Source organism: Schistocerca nitens, chromosome 9, assembly GCF_023898315.1.
Source record: "Schistocerca nitens isolate TAMUIC-IGC-003100 chromosome 9, iqSchNite1.1, whole genome shotgun sequence".
Lineage (NCBI taxonomy): Eukaryota > Metazoa > Arthropoda > Insecta > Orthoptera > Acrididae > Schistocerca > Schistocerca nitens.
Window position 1 is genome coordinate 414421679 of NC_064622.1, and position 14369 is coordinate 414436047.

Here is a 14369-nt window from a genome sequence, read left to right on the forward strand (position 1 = left end):
GAATATCAAGCTTTTTATCAAATAGGACAGAATGATACATATAAAGACACACACACAAGGCCTTAGGAAGCACTGAATTGTCCGCTAACTATCTGGATGCGTATAAAAAAAGGTGGTATCGGACATTTCATATGAGTCCTGGGGGAGGCTGTAACGTTATAAGTGCATGACTGTTCGAACTTAAGTACACCTGCTGCTGGAGGTCTGGAGAGGGAATGCTTGTATCTCACTGGTAGTGGCGTAATCATTTGCGGCAGTGTCTCCATGCCATGGTGGTGGCTGATGGAAATACAGCGGTGTAACTGAAAGTGTATTTGAAAGTGCAGCCGACTGGATTGTGGCCAATACCACACTTTCCTTCTCTTTTGTGTTGCCTGTTGGCAACTCAACACCTCTGGATTCTGTGAGTCCTCTCCTTTACTTTTAAACTATTTATATTCTGCCAGCGTTTTCCTACTACATTTTTCTCATTATGTGATTATTTCAATCCTTCCATTGTCTCCAGGTCTCTTCCACACATGTAGTCTTCTTTAATTATTTCTAAACCAAGTATTAACAATGGCTGAATTGTGCTTGGTGCAGAACGATACTAGCTGGCTTCCCCTTTCATTCCTCTTCTTGAGTCCATATTCTTCTACTTTTCTTCTCATCCTTTTCCTACTATCAAATTCCAGTGCCACCATCAGAATTAAATTTTTATCTCCTTTAACTAATTTAATAATTATTTAATATCATCATAAAATTCTTTCAATCTCTTCATCATCTGCTGAGCTAATAGACATTCAAACTGAAACTACAGTGGTTGTTGTGATGTGGTGGCAGATTAAAGTGAAATTTTAGATGCAGGTTCTATTTTGAAAGCAAACCAAACGTATTACACTGATTGGTGCCAATACGCGATCATTCACCAACAGACATACCCACACAAAGTAAGCCATGTTTACTTTTCAAATTCATGAAAAAAAGCTGAGGAAAAAATATATGATTATTCTTAATTACAAACACAATGAAGTTAAATAATGATTATTATTATTATTATGCAAAATGAGCACAAATAGCAGAATCGCTACTTAACTGCGGCCGTACTGGACAATGGCTGATTAAGAAGAGTGAGAACAAAAGGTTGCCGGTCCGGTTCATGTTACATAGATCATATTTACAGAGAGGTTTTATTATAATCGCAGTGACTATTAAGCAGCGATAAGATGGATTCAGTGCTACTGCATGAAAACACACAGTCACGAAATCTGCTAACACTTGGGGAACATTACAGTGGGCTTTGGGTCTAATCTCAGCAACTAAAATGTGTTCATGGCACTGTTCACAGTAGTTTACCCACATTCTTATTTTTTTACTCAGTATTATTGCTACTCTTGCATTCCTCCTATTTGATATTGTGTTGATGACCCTGTACACATTTAACCAAATATCCTGTTCTTCCTGCCAACATATTTCACTAATTTACACTATCAGTGCATCCATTTTCCTCTCCAAATTCTGTAGCCTTCATACTTAATGAAATCAGCTAATATTCCAGATCCAAACCCACAGAACTCTAATTATATTTCTCCTCTTCAGTAGATCCCACCCATAGGTCCAAATGGGGGACTATTATACTTCCAGAATATTTTACCCTGGGGCATTAAGCCATACAGTAGAGTTATATGACCTCAGGAACCATTGTGACTATAGTTGCTCCTTTCTTTCAGCTGTTTGCACTGCTAACATAATGAGATATTATTGGATAATGTTATGAGGCCAGATCGGTCAATTATCCAGACTGTTCCCCTGCAACTACTCTAAACACTGCCAGCCCCTCTCCAGAAACCATGGGTTAATCTGGCCTCTCCACAGATACCCCTTTGTTGTGGTTACACCTATGTTATGGCTATGTGCGTCACAGAGGCACTCAAACCATCCTACCTTGGTAAGGTCCATGCTTCTAAGGAGTAAATGTGACAGGCCAAAGAAAATTGTACTCACATAGATGGCACCTTACCTACCATATAATCTGTAAACTACCTTGCCTGTGAATTAAATGATTTGTTTTTGGAAAAATTAATCTGTTGCTGATGGTATGTATTAGTTTTAAAAGCAAATAATTCTCTTTACATGTATTATCATAGTAACTATGGGTCAACATAGTATTCAAATGTTTCCCTTTGTTAATGTATACTCTCTTTGAAACTGAATCTATCTTTAATTAAACCCAATAGAATCAATTTTGTGTGGTTAATAATTCTGACAGCAGTGGGAAACCTTGTAATCGTTCCATTTGTTGCAGGATTGGAAATAAACACAATGTTATCATTTGAAGAGCAGAAGTGGGTGCTAAAGTGTTACCTGAAAACAAAGAATGCAAGTAAGGTTTGACAACATTGGCGAGATGAATTTGTAACACCTCTACCTTCACAGCCAACAATTACTAGAATCCAGTATAAGTTTAGAATCCAGTATAAGTTTGAAATCAATGGAACAGTGCATAATGTAAACATGGGAATACTGGAAGAAAGAGAGTTTCAGCAGATAACAAAAGTATTGATGCAGTGATTCAGGCATACACACAATCCAAACAAAAGTCTGTGAGCTAATGCTCTCTCAAAATGGGGATCAGTAAAACCATTATTCACAGAATTTTGTGGATACTGGGTGGAAGTCTTACATGTCAGCATGCTCTGAACAAGAATGATTCTGATAAGGGAATTGAGTTTTGTGTGTGGTTGATCAGCATGTGTGAAGAACATGAGTGTTTTCAAGACCTAATTTTTTGGTCAGATGAAGGTACCATTCAGATTAATGGAACAGTCAACCACAACAGTTGTGTGTACTAGACCAATGAAAATCCATACATAGCTGAATAAATGCATGTAAATCTGTGAGGATTATCAGTCTGGTGTGGTCCATTATCTTGATAGTTAATCGGGTCACACATCTTTGAAGAGCCTGGCACAGGTTATCATTACCTAGAAATCTTTTGGCAATGAAGATCTTGTACTTTGTAAAGGATGGTATGCCACACCATTTTCAACTTGGTGTGAAGGAATTTGTCATTCACACATTCCCTTGGAGATGGATAGGACAAAAAGGAACTGCTGTAAAGTAGCCAGGTCAGTCAATTGATTTAACCCTCTTAGACTTATGTCCTTGGGGTACTGTCAAGAGCATATTGCATGTTGCAAAACAACAAACACTGGATGTTCTAAGAGAGCAAATTGATCAAGCCTCCAGTGCTAATCCATTATTCACAGTGTATTTAGAATGTCACTCTGTTCTATGTTGTTTTCGACAATGCATTGCAGTGGAAGCTGGTTATTTTGAGGATATGCCACATTCAAATCCATCTTAATGTATACAACACCAAACATTTTTCATTTCTGTCTGATTTAGTTAAAGAGATATTCAGTTGCAAAGACTGCACACATTATTTTGGGACATAATGTTTATTTTCAATCTTATTCTCAGATTTTGAGTAAATTGGAGGGCTACAACTGTTGCCTTGTTTCAACAGGTTCATGGTGATGGAAAATTTACGCCACCTGCTGCTGCCTCTGAATGCTTCAAGAGCTCTCTTTGTGGGTCTGCGTCTACGACCATTCTCTCCACAGGGCTTCATGAGTGGCGGTGCAGGGTATGTGCTTAGTCGAATGGCAGTTCTTCGCTTTGTTGAGGAGGGACTATCTGGTGACATCAGAGGCTGCAATAACTCAGGAAAAGATGGCGAGGATGTTGCCATGGGTGAGTTGAGTGGTCGGTCTTCCACAATATGGTATCTTGCTATGTAACACATTTATTTTGCTTCTTCTCTTGTACTTATTGCCACCCATCTCATTATCAACATTAGTCATTTGACATCCACTTCTGTATAAAAACAAGGCATCAAAAAAGGTCATAGGAAATTATCATTCTATCTCAGTTCTCCCAGTCTTATCTGAAATATATGAAAAAATTGCTGTTACCCAAATCAAAAACTTCATTGCAAAATATTCTATTATTCTAAAAAGTCACTTTCGTTTTTAACAAGGTAAAAACACCATAGGTGCAGTGAACAATTTCATTGAGAAAATAAATACATCGTTAGACAAGAGCAATAAGGCTACAGGAAACACAATTCTTCTAATGAACAATTGCTCATAACTTTTAAGGTATGCATTTTAGAGAAAATGTTTACTGGACATTTTTTCCTTGTTTTGGTCCATAATACTACTTCTCAAAATGTGGAAAGCAAAGAGCTTGCAGTAGAAGAGATTTGTTTCACAGTATTGAAGATGAAAAATAGCTCATAGCTCTTAAGGTATGCATTTTCAACCCTGTTTACTGAGACTTTTTTGCTTCTAGTATTGTGTACTTTCAACTGTATGCGTTTACGCCATTAATTATGATATACCCTGTATAATGAGGTTGTTATCATTTTGTACACCAAACATGAATTATTCGAAGAAAACCATTTTGTACTTTCCCATGATGCAAGAAACAAAGAAAATTTTATGCTCCCGACCCACCACCTCAGACTGTATGCCCAGGGATCTCATTACATGGAAATGAAAATTTATAATAAATTAAAAGGGAACAAATTAATGCAGATGAATTTAGGCCCACTTAAAAGAAAGTTATACGAGGCACTGACAGTGAAATGTTATGTCTCAGTGGATGAATTCTTGCATGATGAACTGGAAATTTGAGCTGGACACAAGATGTTACATATCCCAAAAAATATTATAGTATTATTATCTATTTTAGTGCATTATAACTGTATCATAAATTTTTGACATGTCTCCTGCATACAAACCAAATGGATTGCAAATGTACATCACAAAATGAATATACCATAATTCCATAAGATTTCCTCATGCATTACAGTCTTTAAGAATATGCGTCCATGTTGCTCCTTCATATTTTGTAATGTAATCTATGATCTTTTCACTGGATCATCATCTACAAGTTTTCTTTTCTCTTGGAATCTAGCAAAGAATTCATCAACTAGCTCTACACTGTCATTGTTAATTTGTTGGATTTACTCACCATTTTGCTGATTATACATTGTTTCAGATGTGATCAATTTGAAGCCTACTTTCAAACTAATTCTATTAATCTGTTGTAAAGTGATTTGCTTTTTCAAAATGCTCATTAGTTAACAATTCAGATTTAACAGGGTGTAAAAACCCTATTTCAGTCTGCATATGGCATTTCTGTAGTATCTTTTATCCCTGTAACCTTCAAGCCATGAAAGCAATAACTGGAATAGATAGGGACAGCTAAACTCAACCTTGGGTTTGTCTTACTATCATTATCTCAGAATTACTGCTAAACAGATACCTGAATATATCTCACAGTAACACAGTGATACAGTCAACAAAGTGACTATGTAACTATGGTTGACAATAACTGAAATGAGCACAACCATAATTTTCATCATGAATTATTCATCAGAATCTAGGTTTCTGTGTGCTATTTATGTTTTTTTTTTTCAGATACAAAAAGCCTATATGTGAGTGATAAATTAAAAATTATTGATCATACGACAAATGGTGATACAAATGCAAATTTAGCTTGTGAAGATATGTACTTGAACGTGTAATCAGGGGATGGATGAAAAAGAAGAGAATGAACTAAGAAGTTTAAAATATCTGCAAACACAGTGAGCTTCATGAATGTCTTTATAGGTGTTCCTTAATGAAGCAGAGTGAAGGTGTGCCACTTTCCAGGTCAATTATTGAAGCCCATGTTGCAAATTTTCACTTTCATTTACATGACAAAGAGACCCTGTTGTTTCTGATGGATAGTTTTCAAGGTTGAAATATCACCATTGCATTAGCCAAATAAGCACTGATGGAGCAGTGAGATCTTCCAGTGGTGGATCTGCTTCATAGATTCCTGAATTTCGACATGAAGTAATGACAGATGAAAATTCAAATAATCATCAAGTGTACTGTATAACTGAAGAAACAATGCTTTGTTATTGACTGCTACCAACCAGAACTCTTGATGTAAAAAAATGAGGAAAGCAGATTAGATTAGATTAGATTAATACTTGTTCCATAGATCATGAATACGACACTTCGTAATGATGTTGAACGTGTCGGTTAATAAAAGATGTCTGTACAAGATATTACATTACACAAAATATTGCATGACACTAATGTTTAAGTTTTTTTTGTTTTTTGTTTTTTTTTCTTTTTTGTTTTTTGTTTTTTGTTTTTTTGCTCCCCTTAATTTATATGTAAAAATTCAGCAAATGAGTAGAAGGAGTTGTCATCTAGAAATTCTTTCAACTTATTTTTAAATGTTAGTTGGCTATCTGTCAGGCTTTTGATGCTGTTTGGTAGGTGACCAAAGACTTTTGTGGCAGCATAATTTACCCGTTTCTGTGCCAAAGTCAGATTTAACCCTGCATAGTGAAGATCATCCTTTCTCCTGGTGTTATAGCTATGCACACTGCTATTACTTTTGAACTGGGCTGGATTATTAACAACAAATTTCATAAGTGAATATGTATACTGTGAGGTTACTGTGAGGATCCCTAGAGCCTTAAATAGATGTCTGCAGGATGACCGTGGGTGGGCTCCAGCAATTATTCTGATTACACGCTTTTGAGCAATGAATACTTTTCTACTCAACGATGAATTACCCCAGAATATGATGCCATACGAAAGCAGTGAATGAAAGTAGGCATAGTAAGCTAATTTACTGAGATTCTTATCACCAAAATTTGCAATAACCCTAGTAGCATACGTAGCTGAACTCAGACGTTTCAGCAGACCATCAATGTGCTGCTTCCAGTTTAACCTCTCATCAATGGACACACCTAAATATGTTGAAAATTCTATCTTAGCTACAGACTTCTGTTCAAATTCTATATTTATTACTGGAGTTGTGCCATTTACTGTACGGAACTGTATATACTGTGTTTTATCAAAATTTAAAGAGAGTCCGTTTGCTGAGAACCACTGAATAATTTTGTGAAAAACATCATTTACAATTACATCACTTAGTTCTTGGTTTTTGGATGTTATTACTATACTTGTATCATCAGCAAAAAGAACTAACTTTGCATATTCATCAATGTGGAATGGTAAGTCATTAATGTATATCAAGAACAGTAAATGACCTAAGACCGAACCCTGTGGGACCCCGTACTTGATAGCCCCCCAGTTTGAGGAATCAGCTGTTGTTTTAACATTACATGAAACACTTATTTCAACTTTCTGCATTGTTCCAGTTAAGTATGAATTAAACCATTTGTGCACTGCCCCCCTCAAACCATAATGATTTAGCTTATCTAAAAGAATTCCATGATTTACACAATCAAAGGCCTTTGAGAGATCACAAAAAATACCAATGGGTGATGTCCAGTTATTCAGAGCATTTAATATTTGATCAGTGAAAGCGTATATAGCATTTTCTGTTGAAAAGCCTTTCTGAAAACCGAACTGACATTTTGTTAGTACTTTATTTTTACAAATATGGGAGGCTACTCTTGAATACATTACTTTCTCCAAAATTTTTGATAGAGCTGTCAGAAGAGAGATTGGGCGGTAGTTGCTCACATCCGACGCATCCCCCTTTTTATGCAATCGTTTTCTATCGGGGAAAACACCCTGCTCCAAAGAGCTATTACATACGTGGCTGAGAATTCTACTTATCTGTGGGGAACAAGCTTTAAGTACCTTGCTGGAAATGCCATCAATTCCGTAAGAGCTTTTACTTTTCAGTGAGTTTATTATTTTACTGATTTCAGAGGGAGAGGTTGGTGGAATTACAGTTGTTTCAAACTGCACAGGTATGGCCTCTTCTGTTAGTAGCCTTGCCTCTTCTAGTGAAGATCTAGATCCTATTTTCTCCACAACATTTAAAAAATGATTATTGAAAATATTTTCAATTTCTGATCGTTTGTTAGTACACTTGTCATTCAGTTTTATGGCACTAAAGTCTTCCTGTGCTCTTGGTTGCCCTGTTTCCCTTTCAATAATATTCCAAATTTCTTTAATTTTATTATCAGAGTTACTGATCTCAGACATGATACACATGCTTCTGGACTTTTTCATAAATTTTCTAAGTACCGAACAATAGTTTTTATAATATTGAACAATTTTGGGGTCAGTACTCCCTCTTGCTGTTAGATACAGTTCTCTTTTACGGTTGCAAGATATTCTTATTCCTTTAGTTAGCCATGGTTTTTTATATGTTTTCTTGGAATTATTTTTAACTATTTTCTTGGGAAAACAATTTTCAAATACCCTTAAAAATGTATTGTGAAATAAGTTATATTTCAAGTTTGCATCAGGTTCCTTATACACTTCATCCCAGTCTAGTTGCTGTCGGCTTTCCCTAAAGTTTGCAATATTTATATTGTTAATTGAACGCACTGCTTTGAAAGTCTGATTTGATATACTGCATGGAGCTATGTCATGTACTGTAACTAAAATGAATTAAAATGGAATTATACTCCTTTTTGCCACAAATAAATTGAACAATGGAAAATCCAGGATGGAATAATGATAATATTATGAAAAAGATAGATTGCTACTCACCAGATAGCAGAGAAGTTGAGTCACAGACAGGCCCAAAAAAAGACTACTAAACATGTAAGCTTTTGGCCAGAAGTCCATCTTCTGAAATAGACAACATACACTCACACATTCATGTAAACACAGCTCACACACACATGATCACTGTGGGTGCTGGGGTCAGAGTCCGCATTCAGAGAATACTTGAATGACAGATGAGATCTTCATAAAGTGGTTTCAAGAAGAGGTTTTTCCCTCAGGAAGAAAGCTTCAGTAATCACTTAAGCTGAAAGAAGAAGCTGTACTAATCCTTGGTCATTGTCAAACTCATCCACTTGCTGATTTGTTGCAGTCACAAGAAGGAAAAATAATTCAACCATTGGATCGGTGCATCAGACAAGCATTAAGGGTTCATTATTTCCAGTAACTACCCACTTCAACACTAAATTCAGATGAAGAACTGGAAGTGTTTTTGATATCTGTTAATCTGAAGACTATGTTTCATGTGGGAAATCATCAGTCTAACCATTATTTGGAATTAGTGGAACAAGTGTGTGACTAAAAAATATAACAGATGAAAATGTATGACATCCATTCGGATAGTGATGTTGTGTAGTGCAAATTGTTATTAAGGACTTGAACCACTGGACATTTATCGACAATGAAGAACTAATTTCAGAGGTCATAGATGACAGGTATTATTTATGCCTTACAAAATGAGAGTGGTTATGTGGTCATGGATGAAGATGAAGAAGAAGAAGAATAAAAAAGTATATTACCTACCAGTGCACATGAAATATTGTACAATATAAACAAAGTGATTACATGGATGGAGAGACAAAAGAAAACGTGTGAAATCAGGCACCAAAAAAGCTAATGTCTTATTTAAAGTAGCGAGAAAATTAACATATGGTACCCTGCAGTCAGTGTTGTAAATAGTCATGAATTTTGTAGTGGATTTTACATACTGTAGTGCAGTATAGTATTTTATTCGGAACTACTTAGTGTTATTGTTTGGTCACAGTCAGAATGAACTTTATCTAATTGCAGTATTTGGTATACACCAAAATCATTTGAGCTGGACATATCACAAATATATATACATACATACATAATACATAAACTGATGGGCCAAAACATTATACCCCTGTTAGCCGGAATAATGATTGCCACTTAGTGGCATTGTAGTTACAAGACACACAAAAAAGTAAATAACACTGATCAACAGTGGTTTTTTTGTAGAAACCAAAGTAGACAGTCTGTACAGATTTTGATGTGCTAAACATGAATTTCATGATTAAAATTTTCCTCTAGGTCAGGGTTGCAGGTATGTGGCACCATACTTTTCATGTCTATTGCTATTGTAATCAGTAGGATAAGTTCATTAATTGAAGTTACCCAGTTTATTCATGGTGTTTCTTTGCCTTCCCTTGTGTGTGTGTGTGTGTGTGTGAGAGAGAGAGAGAGAGAGAGGGGGGGCTTTCAACAATGACCTTATAAGCATCATCAATTATCCACAGACATCCTGTAATTTTCTGCTCTCCTGTTTCCCAAGGACAATGCCACACATCCAGCTGACCAGAGGTTAGCTGGCATATCTGCGGATCAATAAATATCCCCTTCATGGTCTTCTCTATGATGAGTGGTGGAAGCTTCTTAGTCAAATACCGAACTGCTGCTTCATTCCCATGCACAGCCTTAACAAATTCTATTATGAGTCCCAACTTAATGCACAATGGTCAGAGAACAAGTTTGTTCAGCAGTATTACTTACCCAGGCACCAGAGCTATTTGTGGTGCCCACTCCCTCTGTGTGCAGAGTTTTTCTCTTATGAAACTGTCCCACTCACGTATGTAGCAGCAATACCTAATGTACCCCCCTGTAAACCCAACAGCATTACAGTGACCTTGAAATCTCCACATACCAGCCATTCATGTTTATTGAAATTAACACAGTTTGCAATAGGTTTCAACACGGTATAACTTTCTCTAGATAAGGTAGTATATGCAGCAGGAATGGACAGTCTTTCATTAAAATTGTGTAACAGTACTGCCTTCGGGCTTATTTTTGAGCCATCTATAAAGAATCTCCACTTGTCTGTTTGTACATAATGTTCAGGTCTTCCAACAGATTGTCACTGTCACTACAGAATATAATGACTGCTTCAGTACTGAAATGACAATGAAGATTTGTCTGACACATGTGAAACACTGGCACATGTACTGTGTCAGTGAGGAGATTCCACTGAATGGGGTCATCGAGTTCACATTGTGTGACTTTGTGTGGTTCTTCACATGATGATATTGAGTCAGTGTCACTGGTGGATGAATACACTTTTCTTTTTGGCTTCATCAGTATTACTGCTTAATGTGAGCTAACAGGAACTGGCAAACCTTAGCCATGAGCCACAGGGCAAATGGCAGATGGGGTGTCACACTATTTATTGAATATTCCTCTTCCTCTTGGTATTGTCTCTTTCCCTCAAGGAAGATATCATACAAGAATAACAATCTGATGCATGATTTGTGAGTCCATGCCAAATAGCACATCAAAAACTTCATGGAGACTTCTTATTAAGCATCCAAGCATTCAGTATAGATGAATGTGAGGTGCAACATGAGTGTGGACCTCAGGACTTATTTCAGTCAGTCTCTAACTCAATACCGAAAGTACAAGGCATATGCTTATTTCACTGCTTTAGTCAATGGTCACCTTCTTGAACTGCAAATAACATCTGCACAAATGTAACAAAAGTTATCAGGTATGTTATAGCAGGTGCAGTGCACTTTTGTGAAAATGTTGGCACACACAATAAACAATTCTACAATTTTAACACTGCATCTCACATACATTCACTGCCTAAAGTGAGCTAATGCAGCACACAGCACAGGAGCATGCAGCCATCACAAATAATGATTAAAATTGCATCTGGTTTTTAAATTCAACAATGCTCATGTGACTGGATTGTGTGCACACGAGTCATTGTGCAAAACACAGTTACCAAACTGTACTGGAAGTGTCCACCTCACTCACTTATTGGAGAGGAACCGTACTCACAAAGCCTTTGCATGTGTCTCTTATAATGCCCCACAAGCATGACTGTTAAATGTAAACACTTTATTTGCTTGTAACCCAGAGCTAGGAGACAATTTTATCCTTGGTGTTCATGTTCTAAATCTATAAATCATTGCTACTTTTGTTTTTACAAAAAATAAAAAATGAAAATTTGTGGACCATTGTGAGCGAAGCACAGATGAATGAGAAATCCACTAACATCAGTAACTTTGTCAAAGAGCAACAATTTTATGAAAAGGACAGATTGCTACACACCACGTGGAGAATGCACTGAGCTACAGACAGCACAATGATGAAAAGACTACTAAACATTTAGGGTTTTAGCCAAAATGCCTTCTTCTGAGTTAGAAAGCGTGAATGCCTGCGCCCAACACAAGCAAAACACACACACACACACACACACACATAGATGGCCACTGACTCCAGCTGTTGTGGTCCTGCTTCGGGCTGCAATTTAGTCTGACATGAGCAGCAATCTGGAGTGGGTGGTGGGGTAAGGAGGTGGCTTGGGCAGGGATGGAAAGGGATAGGAGAGTAGGGGTGGGCGAAGGTCTTGTGCTTCCTGTGAGAGCATGTAGAGATGTGGTGAGGACAGGAGAGGACTGCTAAGTGCAGAATTGGAACACTTTTCTGGGGAGAGGAACAGAAAAAAGAGAGGAGGGAAATATGGTAGGGGAAAAGACTAGTGGGTGATTGTTAGAATCTACAAACTAAGTACCAGTCACTGTGCTGCTTTCTACATGGGCATAATAACTAATGAGCTGTCTTGCCACATGAATGGCCATTGCCAAACTGCAGCCAAGAGACAGCTGGGCCACGAAATTGCTGAACATGTTGTCCAGTATCATGTACTTCAGTCCGGTGACTGCTTCACAGACTGCACCATCTAGATCCTTAGTGCCAACACCAGCTGTTCTGAACTGTGCAGATGGGAACTCTTCCTTCAACATAACCTTTGATCCTGTAATAACTCTGGCCTCACCTTTCCAGTCCTCCCCCTTCCCTGCTCTCACTAAAGCACTGTATGCCTTCTATTTTGCCAGTGCACCCACAAGTCTTTACCCTTTCTCTCCTCTCTCCTTTTCCTGTCCCCTCTGTGCCCTGTATGCTCGCACATATTTTTAAAACTTACAAGAAACTGAATAAAATGGGACAAATTTCAGGCAGAAATTAAGTTTTTAGGTACAGTCACCTTAAGGTTTCAAAACATGACAAAAATTGCAAATTTTGGAAACTTTAAAAATTGATAACTCAAAAATGAAAGTTCCAAAAAAACTTACATTTTTAAATGTCTCATGTGAGCAATTACTGCATCCTCAGCTGAGGATAACATGGTGGTCAAATGGTCCCGATGGGCCACTTGTGGCCTGATGACAGAGTGCTGAGTGCATTGTGTAAAAGGATTCATGCCTAATTAGTATCCATACATACCATTCAAATTATTCATAAGCTATGGATGTCGGTACCACTAGTGAAATCAAAGTGTCTAAGCAGATATTAAGAGTCCACTCTCTTCAGTTTAATACTTTCTATAAGTGCCTTGCTTAATCAATGGCAAGAAACAACTAAATTTTATGAAAAGTATACTTTTTCTGCTTGGCTGTCAGATTTCTTTGGAGACTGAATATTTTAGGTCGCTGCATGGTGGCATTAAATGCAACATTTCTGGACAGCCGAGACTCTGATGGGCTGGAGCGCTTTCATGCTTATGGTCCAGAACGACAAATGGCACCGGATAATGGAATGAATTGGCTGAAGAATTATTCTTATTACCCACTACAACCGGTAAGTAATTCTCCACATATCTGATTGTTCTTCTTTTACATTATTATTGGTTTCTCAGTATACAGTTTTTTCTCTTCACTAAAAATAATGAGCATAATAGAAAAAAGATAAAAAAAGTTATGTTGTGAAGAAACTGTTTATCTTACCATCTGGTCATAATATCTTACAAATTTGAATAATGGAGGAGAGACAGATAAAAAAAATCAGACTTGATTTTCTTTGTAATATGAGGCATGTTTTTTAAGTAAGTACAGTTTTGAAATTAAAAAAAGACATGCTAAGATATCTCAATAAATTTAGTTTTACATGAACGCCTGTACCTTAATCTACTTTTCTAAATAATTTCTGTCAATATTGAGGCACATATCATAACGTTGTACCAGTTTTTGAATACCCTCCTCATAGAAGTCAGCCGCCTGACTTGTTAACCTCTGCATCACCACTGTTTTGACTTCATCATCATCTTGTTTTTTTTAGTGCAGGAACAGATGGTAGTCACTGGGTGCAAGATCGGGGCTGTATGGAGGATGATCTAGAGTTTCCCATTGAAAAGATGTGACGAGATCTTTGGTCTGATTCGCCACATGCGGACGGGCATTGTCTTCCAGCAAAACGATGCCGTTGCTCAACTTCCATGGACTGTTGCTTTGATTCTGGTGTGACGTAGGCCACCCAAGTTTCATCGTCTGTAACAATTTGGCTTAAGAAATCATCACCATCGTTGTGTTACCGCTCAAGGAAAGTCAATACACTGTCTAAACGTTTGGTTTTGTGCACATCCATCAACATTTTCGGTACCCAACATGCGCACAATTTTTGGTAATTCAAGTGCTTGGTAAGAATACCATACAAAACACTACGAGAAACATTAGGAAAGTCATCCTGCAAGGAGAAAATCGTAAATCATCTGTTTTCTCTCACCTTATTGTCCACTTCCTGTACCAAACTTTCATTACCGACTGAAGGACACCCACTCTGTTGTTCATCACGCACATTTGTGCGGCC

The 14369-nt window shown here is 37.2% G+C and overlaps 1 protein-coding gene across 2 annotated transcripts in view; it reads left to right on the plus strand.

Annotated features, from left to right (window-relative positions):
• Positions 1-14369, plus strand: part of LOC126203005 (glycoprotein-N-acetylgalactosamine 3-beta-galactosyltransferase 1-like) — a 183241-nt gene that overhangs the window by 137564 nt on the left and 31308 nt on the right. For both annotated transcript variants that reach the window (XM_049937204.1, XM_049937205.1), the window contains 2 exons: positions 3509-3735; positions 13213-13364. In XM_049937204.1, coding sequence (XP_049793161.1) covers positions 3509-3735; positions 13213-13364 — 379 coding nt within the window. The remainder of the gene's footprint in view (positions 1-3508; positions 3736-13212; positions 13365-14369) is intronic.